The sequence below is a fragment of the Dryobates pubescens genome, chromosome 15, assembly GCF_014839835.1.
Source record: "Dryobates pubescens isolate bDryPub1 chromosome 15, bDryPub1.pri, whole genome shotgun sequence".
NCBI lineage: Eukaryota > Metazoa > Chordata > Aves > Piciformes > Picidae > Dryobates > Dryobates pubescens.
In genome coordinates, this window is record NC_071626.1 from 18,337,277 (window position 1) to 18,353,401 (window position 16,125).

Consider the following 16,125-nt stretch of genomic DNA (forward strand, 5'->3'; position numbering starts at 1 on the left):
TGGTGTTGGCATGAGTCCCACTCTGCAGCAACTCAAGGGTGCATATAAATACATAGGGATAAAGCCACCAGTCCTATGAGCTTCCAGAAGCAGCCCAAAGGATTTATATGAACAATCCCATACAAAGACCAGGGCTTTATGTTTCCCTGATCCTGTTTTGATCATTAAAGAGCATCTAGGTTGCTCTTCAGTTTAATCAAGATTCAAGCTGACTCTGTGCTATAATCTGGAGGGTTTTTTCATTCTAACCATGCTGCAGGACTGGACTTCCAGCAAAACAGCAGTAAGGTCCTTTCCTAAGCCAACACACTGAAACAGGGTTGAATAGGATATGGGAGACTTGGGTCTGTTCACCTCTGCTGCAGGTGTGGCCTTGGAATCAGCTAGAAAAAACAAGCACACAGATACACAGATATTCCAAGTATGTATCTGCTGAATAACTGGGCAAAACCTGGCTGGCTATTTGTTTGCAGACAGTTCCCTTTAACTGTCTGCTGTTTGTAATATGCATCTGGTCTGGCACGATGTGACAGAATTTCTGCCCTTTGTTGCTTAACTGGGCAGTAATCCAGATCCAACAGGGACGGTCACAGAAACGACCATGTTTTTGGTCTTGCATCTCACAACCCGTCCAAGAACAGGTCAGGTGCCCCCGGCGGCTGTGCTGCCTGGAAAGAGGGAGGAGCACGGCGACCATCCCCCGCAGCCGGCTCATGCTGTATTTATAACCCCTGAGTCATGCTGGGGGGAGGGCCGATGGTGTTGCTCAATAAGGTGTTTATTTTCCTGAGCTATTAAAAATAAAATATATTTAAAAGAAAAAAGTGTTTATTTTATTACTCACCATCACATGTGAGCTGGGGGGTGGGACACCCTGGGCAGGCTGGCTCCATGGGGATGAGATTCAGCAAGGCCAAGTGCTGAGTCCTGCATCTGGGTCACAACCACCCCATGAATGCTCCAGGCTTGGGGCAGAGTGGCTGGAAACTGCCCAGCAGAGAAAAACCTGGGGCTCTGGGTTGGCAGCTGGCTGAAGATGAGCTGGCAGTGTGCCCAGGTAGCCAAGAAGGCCCCCAGCATCCTGGCCTGGATCAGCAATGGTGAGACCAGCAAGGCCAGGGCAGTAGTTGTCCCCCAGTATTCATGTGAGGTTACACCTTGAGGACTGGGTTTAACTTAGGGGCCCTCACTCCAAGAAAGGCATTGAGGTGCTGCAGTGGGTCCAGAGAAGGGCAAAGCAGCTGGTGAAGGGCCTGGAGGTCTGGTGAGGAGCAGCTGTGGGGACTGGGGTTGCTTAACCTGAAGGAGCCTGGAGCAAGGTGTAGGTCGGTCTCTTCTCTCTAGGATGAGAAGAAATGGTCTCAAGTTGCACCAGGGGAGTTCGGGTTGGATATTAGAAGCCATTTCCCGACTGAAAGGGTTCTCAAAGCCTGGCACAGGCAGCCCAGGGAACTGGTCGAATCCCCATCCCTGTAGGTGTTTGAAAGAGGCAGAGCTGTGGTGCAGAGGGACAGGGGTTAGCACCAGCCTGGGTCGAGTAACGCCTGTTCGCACGGCCCCCACAGGCCTTTCCTGGGGAATCAAGCCCACAGCTCCATTCCCCTGCCCACGGCAGGGCTGACGTCACGGGGCCCGGGCCGGCGCCGTGCCGCGCTCCGCCGCCGGGCTCCTGCGCCGGGGGCGGCGCCGCGCTCGCGGGGGCGGGCAGGGGCGGGCAGGGGCGGGCTGCCGTCTCCGGCCGGCAGCGGGAGGGAGCCGCGGCAGCCATTCGCCGAGGGACGCTGACAGCCCGGCAGCATGAAATTCCAGTACAAGGAAGACCACCCGTTCGAGTACAGGAAAAAAGAAGGGGAGAAAATCAGGAAGAAATATCCCGACAGAGTCCCTGTGAGTGTGAGGCGATCGCGGAGCTGCCTGGCCAGGCCGCCGCGCTCTGACGCCTTTGTTTTCCTTGTCGGCTGTTTTCTGCTGCTTATTTTCCCAAGGCTAAACCCCCTCCCTCCCCCGGCCCCCTCCCCACCTCCAACAAGACATTAGTGAAGAGGATCGTGCTCTTTGGTCTGATTGGGATTCCAGGCTGGTGGAGTTTTTTCTTCCTTTTCTTTTCCCCCGCCCTGAGAGCCGAGCCGTGGCTGTTTGCTCTGTAGGAGTGGTGGTGGGCAGCGGGGTTTAAAATCCCTTTTTTTGGGGGGGGGGGAGGGAGGGAGGAATCCGCAGTAATTCGACAGAGCGAATGCTGCTATTTTTTCCTTGGTGGCCTGCGTGCGTGGGGATGGGGGATGGGGAAGGAGCTTACCATCAGATCTGTGACAACGGAGAACAATGAGTGGGTTAAGCCAAGGTCTGCGCTCCGCTTTCCCTTCGGGTTTATTTTAGTTTCTTCTCGCCCTGTTCTTTTCCTTCGCATGGAAGCAAAATGGCTCTTCCCAGGCTTTTCTGCCCTCCTGTTTAATCATCCTGGGGGGAGGGAAAAAAAAAGACAACAACAGAGGAACGCCCCTTGATAAACAAGGTCATCTTCTAGCAAAACTTTGCTCCCTCATCCTGAGGTGCCTTTGTGGGGGTGCCTGTGGAAAAGGTACAGCTTTATAATTAGTAGTAATACTTAAGGGGGAAAAAAAAAAGGAATGACAAATCAAATTTATTGTGGTATATATATATGTGTGTGTGTATGTGTGTGTATATATAGATATTTGTTCCTTTTAATAAACGTTTTGCAAATGCTATGTCTTTCCATCCCCGCTGAAGAGGTATTTACTGCCCAGGGGTTCTGCATGCAAAATAACTTGAGACTTCCCTGTAAATCTAAGGACAAGGGGGAACAGTTAGGTCCACATTCTTTCCTGACAGGGTAAGACTGGGTTTTTTCTAATCTTAGGAGTGGCCCTCAGCTGGATTTACAGAAGTTTTGGGGAGTCAGCATTTGGGTGCATTTGCTTTCGGGACTGCCTGGCAGAGGGTAGCAGGCTGAGCACGCAGCGGTGAAGTGTCTCTGCTTCTGTGCTGGATGGTGAGGATCGCAGGGTGTTCTGTTAGGTCAGGAGTGAAACAAGCTGTAAACTGAGGATTAACAGGGCAGCTGATCATGATGGATGTGTCTGGAGGAGCTGTGTGGGGAGCCCAGGAGGTACTTAGCAAGAGATATAAGAGGTCAGGATGGGGGGGCATCCCCATGTCATCATGGAGAACGGCAGGACCAGAATAACCAGGTATGCTGTAGTTAAGAACAGATGGAAACAGCACGTGGCGAGGCTCAGATGTGAAATGTCAGGGCAAGCCTATTGTCAGAGCTGCAGCAGACAACTGTTCTTTAAATCACTTCTGTCTCTGCCCTTCCTGACAGCAGGATCCTTGAAGATGACATCCTTTTGGCTGCCTACGCTGCAGTGCCCTGACACATCTCAGCCTTTTGCTGAGATTATACTGTTAGCCACGGTCACCATCCAGCAGCACCAGACATACAGATAATCTGTGCCTGCCCTTTGGATTCTCTGTGTGGGTTGGTTTGTGTATGTGTGTGAAGGGTTTAGTGCTTCAGAAGAGATACCTGTGTCAGCAGGCAAGCTGACTACAACTGATACTCAGATTAGCAGGGCGCCTCCATTCCTCCTCTGCATCTTTGTGAGAAGATCTCTCTTATGATCAGTGATGATCCAGTAGCTGAAAGGGGCCTACAGGAAAGCTGGGAAGGGGTTTTTTACAAGGGCTGGTAGTCATAGGACAGGAAGGAATGGATTGAAGTTTGAGGAGGGCAGATTGAGAATGGAGATTAGGAAGAAATTCTTTCCAGTGCGGGTGGTGAGACACTGGAACAGGTTGCCCAGGGAGGTCATGGATGCCCCCTCCCTGGCGGTATTAAAGGCCAGGTTGGATGAGGCCTTGAGCAGCCTGGTCCAGTGGAAGGTGTCCCTGCCCATGGCAGGGGAGGTGAGACTAGATGATCTTCAAGGTCCCTTCCAACCCAAACCATTCTATGAATTCTATAAATGATCTGATTAAAATCTTCCCTAGGGGTTTAGAGGCCTCAACACTCACCTCTTCTCACAGACATGGTTTCTTTTCCTTCATTATCTAGAGAACAAGCCACATCAGTGTCTCTAGCTAGCAGTGCTACTTGCCAGTCCTTTATGAAACAGGAGGCAAGAACTAAAGGTGTTTCTCCAATGCACTTAACTATGATAGATATTGCTTGTTGGATATAGGGATGAAAACATGTGCAAGGTGTTGTTATTCAGCCTGCACCTGTTCACTGAAGTTGTGGAACTGTCCTTCCTGCACAGATTCACAGAATGTTAGGGGTTGGGAGCGACCTCCAAAGATCACCCAGTCCAACCCCCCTGCCAGAGCAGCATCACCTAGGGCAGGTCACACAGGAATGCATCCTGTCAGGTTTGGAATGTCTCCAGAGAAGGAGACTCCACAACCTCTCTGGGCAGCCTGCTGCAGGGCTCTGGCACCCTCACAGGGAAAAACTTCCTCCTGTTCGCATGGAATCTCCTCTGCTCCAGCCTGCACCCATTGCCCCTTCTCCTATCACTGGACACCACTGAGCAGAGCCTCGCTCCATCCTCCTGACACTGCCCTTCACATCTTCATAAACTGAATGAGATCACCCCTCTGGCTTCTCTGCTCCAAGCTGAAGAGCCCCAGCTCCCTCAGCTTTTCCTCAGCAGGGAGATGTTCTGCTCCCTTCAGCATCTTGTCCTGCCACAGGCTGCCTGAAAGAGCTTGAATGCCTGGTTGTCAGTGAGGTGCTTCAAGCTCTTCAAGTAGCAGAGACCACTGCATTTTTGTTTTAAAAACAAACTCATAACTTCTCAGGGGGTTTGGCTGTGTTGTCAGTATCCAAATGGAGCACAGGGATGAGATGTCCAAGCTGGCATCTCTGTGGTGTGATGTGCTTTGCAGATCCCCACCTGGATCTAGAAGAAACTGAGTTAGCATTGCTCTTTGTCCAGGCTAAAACCAGCAAGCTCATCATCATAGCAGTTTTCTTTGTGTTTGTCAGTTTTCTCACTGCTGTGCCACCACCATTTTGTATTTGAAGAAGGCTTAGCCCACAGCAGCTCAGCCTTTTCTGTTACACAACAAATGAAGTTGCTGATTTGGCTTGCCAAATAGCTGTGGGAACGTGGAGCCCATAGAAATGGGTCCCACGGTGTCTCAGATGGAGCATTTACAATTACAGGGTGTAACAGAATGGAGAAGTTGAGGAGCTCAGGCAGGTCCACCTTCTTGTTTAGGTGGTCAAAATGGCTTCTGCAGAACAGCAGGCCACAGAGGTTGACTTACGGAATGTATCTCTTGCCAGCTTAAAAATCAGTATCACAAAACCCCCAACAAACAACAAAAAAACCCAACCCTGCCTGCGGTTTGTGGTTTGGTTTTGGTTTTCTGCACAAACACAGCAGTTCCAAAGGTTTCTAAGGCTTTTCATTGCATGAGATAGGTCACTTTGGAATGCTTTCTGCTTCTGAGGTAAATCTTTTACTTAGCTCTGGTAACAAAAATTTCCCTGTCACAGATCTCTTGGTCTGACCTTAGAGCTGCTGAGCTTCCTCTTTGTCATAATGACATTAGAATCATAGAATGCTTTGGATTGGGAGGGACCTCTAAAGGTCATCCAGTCCAACTCCCCTGCAGGCAGCAGGCACATCCTCCACTAGGTCAGCTTGCTCAGAGTCTTGTCCAGCCTGACTTTGAATATCTCCAGGGATGGGGCCTCAACTCCCTCCCTGGACAACCTGTTGCAGTGTTCAACCAGCCTCACAGAGCAGAACTTGTTCCTAACATCCAATCTAAATCTACTTTTCTCTTATTTCAAACCACTGCCCCTCATCCTGTCACTGCAGGCCTTTGCAAACAGTCCCTCTGCAGCCTTCTTGTAGCCCCTTCAGGTATTGGGAGGCTGCTCTAAGATGTGCCTGGAGCCTTCTCTTCTCCAGGCTGAACGACCCAACAACAGCCTGTCCCCATAGCAGAGGTGCTCCAGCTCCCTGATCATCTTGGTGGTTCCCTCCTCTGGACCCTCTCCATCAGGTCCATGTCCTGCAGATGAGGTCTCAGCAGAGCAGAGTGTCAGAGTCACTTTTCTCTGTCCCTGGCCAAGCTTCTTTTGATGCAGGCTGCCAACGGCCTTCTGGGCTGCAGGTGCCCCTTGCTGGCTCATGTCCAGCTTCTCATCCCCAAGTGCTTTTCTGCAGGGCTGCTCTCAATCTCATCATCCCCCAGCCTGGATTGATATCTAGGCTTGCCCTGACCCAGGTGCAGGACCTTGCGCTTTACGTTATTGAACCTCACGAGGTTCTCAGCGCAGCTCTCCAGCCTGCCCAGCTCCCTCTGGGTGGCATCCTGTCAAACTTACCAACTGCACTACTCAGCTTGGTATCATCTGTGAACTTGCTGAACTATAATGAGGATTTGTACTTTGTGTCAAAGGTCTCTGGGGGTCAAGTTACCCAGATGGTGGCCTGTGGGTTTTAATTATGAGATTATACGAGTAAGGAACTGTCCAGAACTGTATGAAGTAGAGGAAGGGTAAGATTTTCAGAGCAGAAGACAACTGCTGAAGAACTAAGGATTAAAAAAATCCCAACCCATAATAGTCCCCAATGAGCTGTAGCTCTTTAATTTTTTGCTTCATTCTAGAGCAGCTGGTATTGGTGAAGGCAGAAATTAGGATGTGGGCACTCCTGGGAGTAGGGCTGAAGTGTGCCAGGCAGTTGGGAACTGTAACCTGGAAACAGTTCAGCTGGTTTTGGTCTTAATTTCTTAGCATCGTGGCAGCTCCTTCATACTAAATTAACCTGCATTGGTCCCAGCAAGGTGACCTGGTTTCTTTTTTTTCCCTTGGCCATGATGGTTTATTTTTATGCCTGTTCCAGTGCTTACTGCTGCAGTCTCCGGCTCCCAGCCAGTGATTTTAAGTCTCTTCACCTGTCTGTGCTTTATTGTTGTATTTGTGTTGCAGATTAAATAAATTCCTGAAGGCCTGGTGGTAGCCTCTCTGTCCTTTCTTCCACTGATGCTTTTTTCTGGTCCATTTTGTTGTGTGGTACTCATGGAGTGTTGCTCTGTCTCATTCTCGCTCCAGGTAATTGTGGAAAAAGCACCAAAAGCCAGAGTACCTGACCTAGACAAAAGGAAGTATCTTGTGCCTTCTGACCTCACAGGTAACAAAAGCCCTTCCTTCCTTCCTGATTTTCAGTCAGATTTCAGAAATGCTTTTACTTTGTGTCCAGCAGCAAGAAGATAACCAGGCAGACTCAACATCTTACCATGAGGCTTTCAGGATAGGCTGAGGGAGCTGGGGTTGTTCAGTCTAGAGAAGACTCCAGGGGGGACCTTAGAGCTGCCTTCCATCACCTGAAGGGATCTTACAGGAAGGCTGGAGAGGGACTTTTCACGAGGGTGTCTAGAGACAGGCCAAGGGGGAATGGTTTGAAGCTGAAGAGGGCAGGCTTAGACTGGATCTGAGAAAGTTCTTCAGTATGAGGGTGGTGAGACTCTGGAATAGGCTGCCCAGGGAGGTTGTGAATGGCTCCTCTCTGGGAGTATTCAAAGCCAGGCTGGATGAGGCCTTGAGCAGCCAAGTCTAGTTAAGAGGTGTCCCTGCCCATGGCAGGGAAGTTGGAGTAGATGATCTCTGAGGTCCCTTCCAACCTAAGCCATTCTAGGATTCTATGACCATTACCCCAGGTTGGCCTTGTTGTATTTATGTACCTTGCAGCCTGGATGACAACATTCTCTGAGGTCTTCTCAGGTATCCCACTGATTTAGGTAATCTGTTTAGCTGACTGCTAGCCATGATGAAAATAAGTCAGTTGTGTGTCATAATCATCAGTCAGTGATGACCTGGCTGCAGAGTTGCCAGAGGCTGTATCCTCCATGCTGGAAGAGACAGGCTCCATCATTTTCCAGCTCTGAGGTTGGAGTCATGGCTACAAAGTTCCTTTTCCAAGTGGTCATGGCTATTTTGTGTGATGACATTTGTTTTCATTTGAGATCATGACTGAGTTACAAGAACAGCATTTCTTTTTCTTTCAGTATACAGTGGGTTGTGAAACACTTTCTTATGCAACATAGCTCAAGCAAATAGTAAGGAATTTGTTTTCAGGAATGACAGGTTCACTTACACCAAGGTTAAACTCTCCAAGATGTCTCTGATCTACAGAATTTGAAGGTCAATGTAGCTGGGAGGTCTTCCCACTAATCCCCACCACTGAGCATTTCAGACCATGGTAGGTAAAACATGGATTTAGATAGTCCCTGGCCTGAGGCATGAACCTGAGAAGCTGCAGGCTCCAAGTGGATTGGCTGCTAGTGTGGTCAGTCAGGAATTTGCTGCTTGCTTTCTCTGTGTTGTTCATTTCTCCTTATTTGGCATGTAAAGCATGTGACTTCCACCTCCAAAAGGAAACAGCCATGGTTAAAGGGTTCTCAAGCACTGGAACAGGCGCCCTGGAGTGGTGGCTGAATCCCCATCCAGGGAAGTGTTAAGAAGAGGCAGAGATGTGGTGCTGAGGGACATGGATTAGCACCAGACTGGTTAGAGAGTGGTTGGACTTGATGATCTTTTCCAGCCAAAACAAGTCTTATGATTCTATGGTTAGGTTAAAACCCCAAACAAATACACCAAACACCACAAAGAAACCCCAAATCAAAATGTTCCTTCTTCACCTGAAGTGTTCTCTTCTGTTCCTCTTCAGTTGGCCAATTCTACTTCCTAATCCGAAAACGGATCCACCTGAGGCCAGAAGATGCCCTCTTCTTCTTTGTCAATAACACCATCCCTCCCACCAGTGCCACTATGGGCCAGCTCTATGAGGTAAGCCTGGCCCACCTCTTCTACCTGTTCTTGGGAGTGTCCAGAAGAATGCAGAGCCTCACAGAAGGACAACTGAACGCTACTCAGATGGCAGTGAATGCAGCTTAGTCATGGATGTTTGAGTAGTGACCCCCTTGGCCTGGGCTGTATCCCATCAGCTGTTGAGGGATATTGTATGCTGCAGTTATAAAGAGGAGCCTGGGGAGCCTCATCATGTTAACTGATTGCTAGTTGAAGGGGTTGTCAAGTCAGGCAGTGAGTAGTTGCCCCAGCACTGAGATGTTGCTCCTAGTACTTGAACAGAGTGTTGAAATAAACTGCTTTATCCTTCAGATTTCAGAGGAAAGCTTGGGGTGGGGCAGAACATTCACACTAGCTTTCCTGTTCATACAAAAGAGGTTTCCTTTGGGCCATTAGAGGAACACAGTGTCACTGGGCAACCAGTTGTAAATATGTTGTGAAGGAACATTTATTCTTCATGCAGAATTACTTTCTTATCCCTTATACTGTGTATGAGGACCTTGTAGGACACTCTGAACATTGCTGCACAGCATTTCTAGTAGGCAGTGTTGTTTGATTAACCTTAAAGGTTATTCTATTCTATTCTATTCTATTCTATTCTATTCTATTCTATTCTATTCTATTCTATTCTATTCTATTCTATTCTATTCTATTCTATTCTATTCTAATTCTATTCTATTCTATTCACAAGAGTGCTCCTCAATTACCCAGCTGTCACATCATGGCTGGTTTGCAGCCTGGATTGATTTCTCCTTGATTTGTTCAATATCTTCATCAGTGATACAGACAGTGAGGCTGAGGGCACCTTCAGCAAGTTTGCAGATGATGCCAAGCTGAGTGGTGTGGTTGATAAGACTGAAGGATGGGATGGGTGTCATCCAAAGGGACCTGCGCAGGCTGTAGAGTTGGGCTGAGGAGAATCTCATGAGGTTCAATAAGGCAAAGTGCAAGATCCTGCACCTAGGTCAGGGCAATCCTAGATATCAGTCCAGGCTGGGGGATGATGAGATTGAGAGCAGCCCTGCAGAAAAGCACTTGGGGATGCTGCTGGATGAGAAGCTGGATGTGAGCCAGCAAGCGGCACTTGCAGCCCAAAAGGCCAGTGGCAGCCTGGGCTGCATCAAAAGCAGTGTGGCCAGAGATGGAGAGATCTGATTCTGCCTCTGCTCTGCTCTGGAGAGATCTCACCTACAGTGCTGTATCCAGCTCTGGAGCCCTCAACAGGAAGGAAATGGACATGATGGAGATGGTCCAGAGGAGGCCATGAAGATGATCAGGGGCCTGGAGCACCTGTGCTATGGGGACAGGCTGAGGGAGTTGGGCTTATTCAGCCTGGAGAAGAGAAGGCTCAGGGGAGACCTAATAGCAGCCTTCCAGTTTCAATTAGAAAGTTCCAGTGTGGTCCTCTGAGCCTTGTTTGACCTGTAACTTGTTGACAATAAGTGGACAATTGGTATGTGGACTGATCAAAGTGATATCAATTCAACACACAGAAGTTTTCCAGTTCTGTACATGTAGGGGGGAGGGGTGACAACTGTCCAAAGTTAGACAATGTCTGAAGCCGAGGTCAGGACTCAGTTCCTGGCACTCTGCAGACTTTCTGTATCTGTATCTGCCCATGCATAAATCAGGACTAGAAACACAGCCATTTGTCAAAGTGTTCTGAAAACCAGAACTAAATTTACCAATACTGAAGTATTTAGAGGTGAGTTTTGACTTGTTAAAGCCTTGCAAGTCTCTCCTTTTGATCCTGATGCCATACCAGTGCTGAGATTCTGCTACACAGCTTGCAGTGGAAGCTGGGACTGGTGCAACCCTGGTTAGACTGGGGAGTGTCAATGAGCTGCTCAGTACCATGCTGACATCATGCACAGTGCAAAGCAAAAGGGCTGGCTGGGGCTAAAAGGGATTTATGGGATTTAAAGTTCATCCTATAGCTTGGAAAGTTTCCTGCTCCTGGTTTTTGTGGCTTTCCCCCCACCTTCTGGGTAGGGGGAGCTTCCCTTTTGTCTGTGTGTGTGGTTTGCATTTTGTCTGATCAGATTCACAGAATGCTTTGGGTTGGAAGGGACTTTAAAAAGCATCCAGTTCCAACCCCCTGCCATGGGAAGGGACACCTTCCACTAGCCCAGGTTGCTCGAGGCCTCATCCAACCTGGCCTTGAACGCCTCCAAGGGAGGGGGAATCCACAGCCTCCCTGGACAACCTGTTCCAGTGTCTCACCACCCTCACTGGAAAGAATTTCTTCCTAATCTCCAGTCTCAACCTGCCCTGCTCAAGCTTCAGTCCATTCCCTCTTGTCCTGTCACTACAAGCCCTAGAAACAAGCAGCCCTGTTCCCCTGCCTACTACACATGCTGATATTTGACTTGGTATTATTTTGCATTATTTCCACAAATTTGTTGTTTTTTCCCCTACCTCAGCTCCTGAAGGTTTTCTCTTGCTGTCCCTGCCTCCCTTCTCCTTGTGCCACCTGAGAGGGGATGGAGGGGGAGGGGCTTGCTTGTTAGAGCAGAGTGTGTTAAAGCAGGACAGTTGGGCTTTTCCAGGGGTAGTGGTTTGTAACCCCCTGCCTCTCTGCCCTTGCAGGACAACCATGAGGAAGACTATTTTCTCTACGTGGCCTACAGCGACGAGAGCGTCTACGGCAAGTGAGCAGCAGCCCCTCAGGCAGACAGGGGAGATGGACTGTTGGAATGGATCTGGGGGGGGAAGTGTTGGAGAGGAGGAAGAAGGATGCCTGAGAAGAGGGGAAGAGAACTGGAAGTGAACCACATGCACAATGCCATCACCTTCCATGCATTAATTGTAACCATTCTTTTTTCAATTGAGGGGAGGGGGGGTGGGGGTCAGTGTATGAAAGGGTGAACTGAAAGGCCAAGGAGGGGTTCAGTGCTGAGGGATGGGGAGACTCCACTCTTAAGAGTTCTTCTGTTGCCCAGCTGAAAGTAACCCAGTCCTGGAGGCTGCTAGACAAACCAGTATGGTGGAGCTCCAGGAGAGTTACTGGGCAGGATGGCCCTTTTTGTGCAACTCTTTCATTGGCTGAAGAAGGCATGCCACGTATTGTACGCTGTCCTTGTCACATCCTGCCCATGGCACAGGCTGCACTCCTGTGAGCACTCAGTGAGCTGTGAAATCCTTCCCTTTGGCTGTCACACGAGGCCCTCCTCTGCCGACGGTCCTCGCTCCCAGCTGCTACCTGCGAAGCGTTCCCAGAGTTTTGTGTTTCCCATCACTTCCATCAGTATTAGAAGGGCTAACTCAGAGGGCTGGGAACTCCTCAGCTGTGAGATGTGAAGGTTGGAGAAAAGAAGGAAGTATTTATTTTGTTTTCCTTGTTGCTTTAATTGCAAGTGCTGGACGGAAAAATCCCGAGACGACCCCTTAGTTCTTTTGAGTGGAGCCAAGTGCAAAGGGCTTGAGGGCCTCAAGAGAGTGACTGCCCACTGCAGCTTTCAGGCAGGACTCAGTATACAAAACATGTCCACCGTGGCTGCTCAGCAAACTTCTTGTTAGTGAGCTTCACCCAGGCAGATCCTGGAGGCTGCTGAGATTGTCTGGTTGGTTCCTAGCTAGCCTACAAGTGAGAGCGCAATTCTGGCTACCTAACTTTAGTCTCCCTTGCTGTGCAATAAGGCAGCTAACTACTAATGGTCTTGTTATTGGAGAACCCAGAAAATGACCTGGCAGTGTTGTCCTTGTACCAGTCTCCTGCACATTTGGATGTGGCAGAAGTCCTGTGGGTTTGGCCCTCCCTTCCACACCTCCTCCTTGTACAGCCTTTGCACCACGTGCACGAGTGGAAGGAATCGGTTGCTCCTCTGTGTGTACAGCAGTGCAGCTCTTGGCCACAAGAGAGCTGCTTCTAGACTGGAATGGGAAGGGCAATAGATACTCTGTAGACTTGGAAAATGATAGCATTTAAAGCCATTGTTGTTTGTAGATGCCAGATAGATGCTGTCCTGTGCAGGCCTTACGCTGTCATGCCAAAGCAGTTTCTTCCCAGTGACACAAAAAGCAGATTTCCCCCTAACTGGTACAACTCTGGTGAAAGGAAGGACTTTGGGAAGTGAGCTGACTTTCAGGAGAATTCAGGGGTTTTAATCTACAAATCAGAGAACTGGACCTGAATTACTGTAAACATTCCTACCTTTAAGAGAGGGACCAAAGGGAGGAAAAGACAAGAAGGCTGGAAGAAGACAGACGGATTCCAACATAACTTGGAAGGTGTTTGCTCTATTTACATGAAGTTAGAACCCAGTTCTCTGCATTCCCCAGGAAGGAGAAAGTAAGATGAGTGTTCCTCTCACTAGGGAAGGCAGGAAATCAGGTTTCAGCCTTCTCTGACAGTTGTTCCACAGAGGTACCTGGGGCAAAAGAGCAGGCTAGGAGTGTGAAGTGGGGGCCATGAGCAGAGCTGTGTGAAGGTCAGGAAAGGCAGTGTAGTAGGGCAGAAGGGGCACTGCCTACAGGGTAGGGGAAGTGGCAGAAGAGTGGAAGAGAAGGGAAGGGCCCACAAATGATGTAGACAGAGTGGTTGTAACAGGCAGATGGAAAGTGGGGGGAGAAAAAGATGAAGTGTGTGGGTTAGTAAGCCCAGATTTTTCAGCCTGGCCTTCAGGTTTGCTCTCCCATCATGTTTTCATCTGGAATAAATGTGTTAGGGTGAGTTGTATCTACTGCCAACTCAGATCACCTCAGCTTCTAACTGCAGTGCTCAGTCCTCTCTTTTGGTCCACTCTGCTCCAGTTACCAGGCTCTTTTTGCATCCTCTGGCTGCAAAGCTGCATCAGTCTCTTGACTGAGGAAACTCTGAATGTTCTGAAGCAGAGTACAAACCCAGAAGACTTTCTAGTGTAGAACAGAAGCCATGGGCAGGTGGTGTGCACCTCCCTGCTGCTGTCCCACTTGCTCACTTGTGTGCTGCCAAGACTTGGCTTTGTGGCGTCTCGAATGAGCCTGTGCTGAGGCACACTCAGGGGAGGAGGTGGCAGCCAGGGTGCTTGGATTTGTGTTCAGACCTCCTGTTCCCTCCTGCTGCTGGGCTGATCAGTGACATTTGTGGGACTAATCTCAGCTGTTTGTTACCTGTAGAGGTTGCAGTTTAATTTAGTTCTTTTCTGTTTCTTTTAACTGGATCGTGGCCCTTCGCTCTATTTCTGCACTAGTCCAGTCTTGTACAAGGTAATGTGTTGGTTAGCTGCAGGTTCTTGTCAAATAAAGGTCATACTACTTGAGCTAAATCAACCAATCAATAAAGATGCATTTGAAAACCACAGCTTTTGCTCCAAAATGGATGACTTACAGTTTCTTTCCAATGGGAACTTCTCAATGAAGGGACAGCTTTGTCAAAACTTCTTGCTGCTGCTTTTTCCCTGTCCGGTCTATCAGGACAAGTCACTTCCCTCCTTGGTTTGGTCATGTTGTCACAGACACACATAGCTGTGTCTTGCTGTGCCACCAGTGTGAACTTTGTTTAGACCTGGATGGTAGGAGAAGGTCTTAAAAAACGTAATAGATGCATGAGAAGCTGCAGGTGAGCCAACAATGTGAGCTTGCAGCCCAGAAAGCCAATGGCAGCCTGGGCTGCATCAAAAGCAGCATGGTCAGCAGGTCCAGAGATGTGCTTCTGCTCCTCTGCTTTGGTGAGACTTCACCCTGGAGTACTGACTCCAGGTCTCAGCACAGGAAGGACATGGACCTGATGGAGCAGGTCCAGAGGAGGGCCATGAGGATGATCAGGGGGCTGCAGCACCCTTGCTGTGAGGACAGGCTGAGGGAGCCGGAGTTGTTCAGCCTGGAGAATAGAAGGCACTGGGGAGACCATAGAGCTGCATTTCAGTAGCTGATGTGGGCTACAAGAAGGCTGCAGAGGGACTGTTTGCAAAGGCCTGCAGTGACAGGACAAGGAGCAATGGTTTGAAATGAGAGAAGAGCAGATTTAGATTGGATGTTAGGAACAAATTCTGCACCCTGAGGGTGCTGGAACACTGCAACAGGTTGCCCAGGGAGGTAGGTGAGGCTCCACCTCTGGAGATCTTCAAGGTCAGGCTCAACAAGACTGAGCAAGCTGCTCTAGTGGAGGATGCTCCTGTTGACTGCAGGGGGGGTTGACTGTGATTCTATGTACAATTCCTTTTATGCCACTATAAAAATGTCAGTTGGATTTGGTTACTTCCAAACCTACCTAAGCTAACCTGGGGACAAGGCAGGGAAACCAGAACAAGAATGCTCACATTGAGCCTCATTGTTGAGAGGACATTAAATGCAGGCCTTATCACTCAGCAGGAAAATGGCTTTTTGTGGGCAACTTCATAAGCAGGGTTTTGGCACAGATTTGCTTTCAGGAGAAACTAAAGCAGGTCTTTTATGAAGAGCTTGTGAGGTGCTCAGCATCCTGAATTCCCACGGATTCCCTTGCTCAGAGCTTTGATAAGGGAAAGCAAATGGGAGAGAATCCATGTGAGGCAGAAGATTGCTCTCTGCAGTGTAACAAGATAGGGAGCTGGGAGAACAGTGAGGCATTCTCCACAGCCAGCTCCCTGCTTAACAAAGCTCTCTGTGAACCACTCTGCATTACTCATCAAGTGCAGCAGCACCATGGATGCTGTTCACAGCTCTGAGGTTGCATTGTGCCGCTGAAACACACCCACCTCGCACAGGCAAGGCCTTCGAGAACATCCCAGTCCTCTGGCTGGCAGGTTTGAGTGAAGCAAATGGGGCCTTTGAAAAAGAGTTTATTGTATTGCCTGACTGGGAACTGTGAATTTGATGTGAATTTAACAGGTAGCTTTGAACATTCTTCCTCATCTCCAGTTTAAATCTGCCCTCCTCAAGTGTCATATCATTCCAATCTCTCACCCTAGCACTCCAAGCCCTTGTAAGAAGTTCCATCCTGGCTTTCTTGCAGGCCCCCTCTGCACCACATCCCTGCCTCTTAAACACCTCCTCCAGGCACAAGGATTCAACCACCTCTCTGGGGAGTCTCTGCCAGTGCTTGATAACCCTTTCAGTCAAGTTCTAATACTCAACTTAAACCTCCCCTGGGGGAACTTGAGGCCATTTCCTTTCATCCCATCACTTGTTAATAAGGAGATCAACCTCTGCCTCACTCCAACCTCCTTTCAGGGAGTTGTAGAGAGCAATGAGGTCTCCCCTCAGCTTCCTTTTCTCCAGACTAAACCCCAGATGCCTCAGCTGCTCCTCACCAGCCCTGTTCTCCAGACCATCAGCTTCTTTGCCCTTCTCTAGAGTGCTCCAGCCCCTCAATGTCC

At 49.2% G+C, this 16,125-nt stretch overlaps 1 protein-coding gene across 1 annotated transcript; it reads left to right on the forward strand.

Annotated features, from left to right (window-relative positions):
* The first annotated feature begins 1,723 nt into the window (after positions 1-1,723).
* GABARAPL1 (GABA type A receptor associated protein like 1) lies at positions 1,724-13,840 on the forward strand. The gene is made up of 4 exons (XM_054167880.1): positions 1,724-1,887; positions 7,094-7,172; positions 8,709-8,827; positions 11,438-13,840. Exons 1-4 carry the CDS (start codon positions 1,798-1,800, stop codon positions 11,501-11,503), a joined length of 354 nt encoding a protein of 117 aa, XP_054023855.1. The 5' UTR covers positions 1,724-1,797; the 3' UTR covers positions 11,504-13,840.
* Positions 13,841-16,125: the final 2,285 nt, after the last annotated feature.